Source organism: Colobus angolensis, unplaced genomic scaffold (assembly GCF_000951035.1).
Source record: "Colobus angolensis palliatus isolate OR3802 unplaced genomic scaffold, Cang.pa_1.0 Scaffold38, whole genome shotgun sequence".
Taxonomy (NCBI): domain Eukaryota; kingdom Metazoa; phylum Chordata; class Mammalia; order Primates; family Cercopithecidae; genus Colobus; species Colobus angolensis.
The window spans coordinates 7,954,494-7,959,698 of NW_012117154.1; the positions used below are offsets into that span (position 1 = coordinate 7,954,494).

At 63.4% G+C, this 5,205-nt stretch overlaps 1 protein-coding gene across 1 annotated transcript in view; it reads left to right on the top strand.

The window, feature by feature from the left end:
* The window catches only part of PFKL (phosphofructokinase, liver), a 23,839-nt gene that overhangs the window by 5,006 nt on the left and 13,628 nt on the right, over positions 1-5,205 (top strand). Inside the window, 5 exon segments of the mRNA XM_011954138.1 lie at positions 2,066-2,143; positions 3,204-3,393; positions 4,078-4,243; positions 4,740-4,784; positions 5,016-5,124. Of these exon segments, the coding sequence (XP_011809528.1) occupies positions 2,066-2,143; positions 3,204-3,393; positions 4,078-4,243; positions 4,740-4,784; positions 5,016-5,124 (588 nt within the window).

A 5,205-nucleotide genomic window follows, 5' to 3' on the forward strand; every position in this document is an offset into this window, starting at 1 on the left:
GACTGGCAGTCACTGTTCCTTTCCCCAGCAGCTGTGGGCTTTAGGCAGATGCGGGGGCTTCAGGGAGCAGCTGCATCCCGAGCTTGGAGGAGAGAGAGGGTTGAGAGGCAGGAGGGGGAGGTCAGGGAGACCTGTGGCTGCACCCGTTCACATCAGACTGCATTTTAGGTTTCTGAGCCCAGCACCGGTTTCCTTCAGCAGGGAGACTGATCCCTTCTTGGGGATGTCGTTAGGGCAGAAAGGGAGGGTGGCCTTGGAGGTGAAAACCCTTCTCAGTTCTGACACAAAGGAAGGCTCATAGCCGGGCTGCTCTTTTCGTCCCAGGCAGAGTCCAGAGCGCGGTGGGGAGGGCCCTGAGCTTGGGTCCAGGCCTGCAGGGGTGAGAGGAGGGGACGGGATGAGAGGGGAAGGAGCCCAGAGCGCAGTGGGGAGGGCCTTGAGCCTGGGTCCAGGCCTGCAGGGGTGAGAGGAGGGGACAGGATGAGAGGGGAAGGAGGGGTAAGGTGAGCTGGGCCTAGGGGGACAGATACGGAGAAGAAGTGGGTGGAGAGGGACAAACCTCTTCTAGAAGGTTCGAAGGGTAAGAGGAGGTTGTATCTGAGACTGATTTCAGCAGACCTGAACCACTGACCTTGTGGGGTCTCTGGGGACTGCTGGGCTGGCCACACCTGCATGCCCCTCTGCCCAGGGGGGCAGGGGCCTGGCTGGCACCTGGGCTCTGTATTGGGTCCTGAGTTTTGCAGACAGATCTATGTTTGGGGGCCTCCTGCTCAGGTGGGGCTGTGGGTTTGGAATCATTTTCCTGTTTTCCTTGTGCCTGGCTCAGGGCTGGTACAACCACAGGGGGCCAGGCTGGCCTGGCCTGAGCCAGAGGAAGTAGCTCCATGGTCCCTCAGATCAGCCCCACCTGTCCCCCAACCTAGCTGGTGGGAAAGGGAGGCTGTCAGGCTGCGAGCCCGCCATGGCCAGAGTGGGGATGTTCGTGTGCCCCGCAGCGTGCACTGTCCCTTGACCCCCTGCCTGGTTGAGGCACTTGCCCTCCTGGCCCCCAGGGCCCTGACACCCGGCTGGGGAGGAGCAGAAGCCCAGAGCTGAGCCGGCATCAGCCCCGGCCGAGGAATGGCTGCTTCACTGCTTCGCATCACGGCCTGGAGAAGGCTGCTGATGCCATGGAGGGACCGGGGGCTGCACGGAGGAGGCCGCCCTTCTCCTCTCCATACCCGTAGTGAAACACAGTCATGAGGGCCCCTCCCCTCAAACAACAAGAAAGGGCTGGCTGTGCAACAGGAAACGGGCACGTGGCATGGAGGCTGTGCAGGTCCAATTTGGGAAACCCCAGGTAGAACCGCACGAGGGGCAGATCCATGGCACCGGATGGAAGGCCCAGTGTGGCCAGCGTGGCGGGACGCGCAGCCTGGAGCCCCTGCCTGGGGTGTCGCCGGCCCTACGGGCAATGGCCACTCAGGTCCGCTGGACCCAGGAGCCCCCTCAGGCGGGGACCTGCCTGAAACACGGGCGCATCCCTGTAGGGAGGTGTGTGTGTTCTCAGCTGCCCACTGTGGTGGGCAGATGGTAGCCCGGGCTTTTCACACGGTCGCCACACAGCAGGAGCACCCCGCTGGCCACATGCCCAGGAGGACTCCGGCAGGGACAGAAGGAGCCACACACAGCAGCCTCTGCGGTGTCATTTCTAGGACGTTCAGAACAGGCAGACCTAGGATGCACCCTCAGGAGCTGGACGGTGGGCTCCGCTGGGGCCTTCGGGGCGCTGAACTCGCCTGTGCGGATCCGGGTGGGGTGAGGGAGCTCAGACAGACCCCTGCACCAAAGCGCTCACCACAGGAGTCACGGCCCGGGACACATGGACTCACCAGCCGTGCAGAGGCTGTCGAGCCCCCTGTGGGGCACCCAGACCCCATTACCCCAGGCCCAGGGAGTGGTGGGGCCTCACAGTCAGTCCCCTGAGCCGGCTTTCTGCTGGCGGGGTGAAAGTCCTGCTCCCAGACCACATGCTGCCGGCCGCCATGGGGTCCTCTATCTGATGCCTGCCCCGCTCTGATTTCAGGGTTACGAGGGCCTCGTGGAGGGAGGTGAGAACATCAAGCAGGCCAACTGGCTGAGCGTCTCCAACATCATCCAGCTGGTGAGGCCTAGGAACGTGGATGCATGTGTGCACACGGACTCGCAGACAGACAGACCTGCACACACAGACACACACAGACATGCACAGACATGCACACACAGATGTGTATGCACACACACGCACAGACACACAGACATGCACACACAGATGTGTATGCACACACACGCACAGACACACAGACATGCACACAGACACGCACACACACACACACGCACGCACACACAGACCCGTGCACACACAGGCATACACACAGACGTGTGCGCGCACATAGATGTGCACACACAGAGACACACAGACACTTGCACACATACAGACACAGATGCACACACACACGCACATGCGCGCACACACAGATGCACACAGACATGGAAACAGACACAGGGATAGACACATGCAGACACGTAAATACACAGATACACACGTAGACACACAGAAGCACACACAGGTACACAGACACGGGAACATACAGACATATGTACTCAGTCACACACACACACGTGCCGCACCCCACGGGGCTCCGGTTCAGGCCGACCCTGTCATCTGCTGCCATGGAGTTGTTGGGTTACAGGGTCCTGGGGTTGCCAGGGGCCAGGAGGGCCTGGAGATACGGCTGTGCTGGGTCCTGGGGGAGCCCTGGCTGAGGCTGGCTTTAAGGGGCTGCGTGAGCACTCCTGGCGCTGCTGAGGCTCGTGCCCTGGAGGCCCCGGCCAGTTCCCTGAGTTGGTGCAGGGCCTGTGTGGGCACATGGGCACACACGTGTGTGGCGGCCTCTGCATGTGAGTGTATACTGTGCTTTCCGGTCTCCAGAGCCTTCCACTCTATTATCTTGGGGCTTCCCGAGCCCAGGGCCAGAGGGACATCGTCCTCCTCTTTGTCTATCCAAGGAGAAAGGCCAGGGAGGTGGGGCCACTTCAGGTTTCCAGAGACCCTGGGGCTTCTGCCTCTCACTCTGCAGGGTCCGCCAGTCCCATTGCTGCCCAGTCCTGGGGTCCCTCCGATGATCCCCAGGGGCTGTCTGCCGCCTGCCATGTCCCTGAAGCTTCTGGCCTCTTCTGTGCAGGGCGGCACTATCATTGGCAGCGCCCGCTGCAAGGCCTTTACCACCCGGGAGGGCCGCCGGGCCGCGGCCTACAACCTGGTCCAGCGCGGCATCACTAACCTGTGCGTCATCGGCGGGGACGGCAGCCTCACGGGTGCCAACATCTTCCGCAGCGAGTGGGGCAGCCTGCTGGAGGAGCTGGTGGCGGAAGGTGGGTCTGTGCCCGGCGCACTGGAGGTCCCGGGGTTTTGTTTTGCTGCTGCTGCCAGGCGTGGGAATGGGCAGGACAGAGGGAGGAGGGAGCCCTGGGTGCCCCGAGGCAGATGAGGGGCTGTCTGGCCGCTGGCCAGGGAGGAGTGGCGCCCGCCAGTGCGAGCTGGGACGTCTCCCAGAGATGGAGGTCAGGGCTGAAGCCTCAGGGAGACGACCCGGGCAGTACCTGGGGCTGGTGGAGGCCAGCATGGCTCACCCTACGCTGCATGGACAAGTCTCTGTGATTGATCTGAGGGAGATTCTGGACAGGCGCGGTCACAGTTTGCAGAAATAGAGTTAAAGTTGGGGTGACATAAGACACAGAGTCCCGACCGAGATTGCCGCCTGGAAAGTGGCCTCTTAGAGCCTTGTCTGTTCCATGTCCCTCGTGTGGAGGACCCTGAGGTGAGGCCTTGGCCGCTCTGTGAGGCACCCCAGTGGTCCCCCGTCTGCACTTTGCCCCAGCGGATCCAGCCGTGCTGCTGCAGGGTTCCGGATGGGAGGAGGCTGAACTTGGAACTCCGGGGCCCCTGCCAGGCTGCACGCCTGGGATGTGGGAGGAAGAGTGGCAGGAGAGGGGTCTCTGGCCCTGTGGTGGGGCTAGTGGAGCCTCAGCCAGGCCCTCCCGCTGCTCCTGGCCCAGGTAAGATCTCAGAGACCACGGCCCAGACCTACTCGCACCTGAACATCGCGGGCCTGGTGGGCTCCATCGATAACGACTTCTGCGGCACCGACATGACCATCGGCACGGACTCGGCTCTCCACCGCATCATGGAGGTCATCGATGCCATCACCACCACTGCCCAGAGGTGAGTGAGGCTGGCGCCAGCTGCCAGCTCCGGGCCCCTCCTCCCCGCACGGTGGTGAGGTGGCCTCGGGGCGACGGCCATCCGCAAGGGCAGTGGACTATGGTAGCCCCAGCCTCCAGGCCAGCCGCCCTCGGCCCCCAGCTCGGGGGATGCATCGCGGGTTCCACTCCCACTCTGCCAGGCTGCGGGGGGCCTTTGTGCAGCCCCTTCTGAGGGGCAGCTGCTTGCCCTGGGGTGTGATGCCCTCCAAAGGAAGTCCTGGGCTGGCCAGGCCTGGGCTCAGCAAATGACCCTCAGCCTTGGAGCAGATCAGTCGAAACCAGCCCAGAGGCTGGAAGGAGCCCAGGGTACCTTTCAGCTCAGAGCCTGGGCACGAGAAGGGGCTGTGCCCTGCCTGCCTCTCCATCCACTGGGTCCCTTGGGCACCCCTGCAGGGAATCGGGCTGGCAGGGCCGTGTGGCTGGCACTGATGCATCCTCCTGTTCCATCTCCGCAGCCACCAGAGGACCTTCGTGCTGGAGGTGATGGGCCGGCACTGCGGGTGAGGAGGGTCTTCCTGGCCTGCAGGGGTGGGCCGGGTGCTGCTGGGGACCGCAGCGACAGGTGTGGCATATTTATTGCAGGGCTCAGTTAACACCATGGGTGTGAGAGAGCCGGGCGGGGGCCGGGAGAGACAGAGAAGCTGTGGCCCAGAGTCGGGCCTCCGGGGACGGTGAAGCTGCCCTCAATAACTGGGCAGGGGTCCTGAGCAGGCAGGCACTCTCTCCTCCAGGTACCTGGCACTGGTGTCTGCACTGGCCTCGGGGGCCGACTGGCTGTTCATCCCTGAGGCTCCGCCCGAGGACGGCTGGGAGAACTTCATGTGCGAGAGGCTGGGTGAGGTGGGTGCCGTCCAGCCTGCTGGGGGCCGCAGGTGTCCTGGGCACTGGGTAGTGCCCCTGGGGTTTTGGGACCAGCTTTGA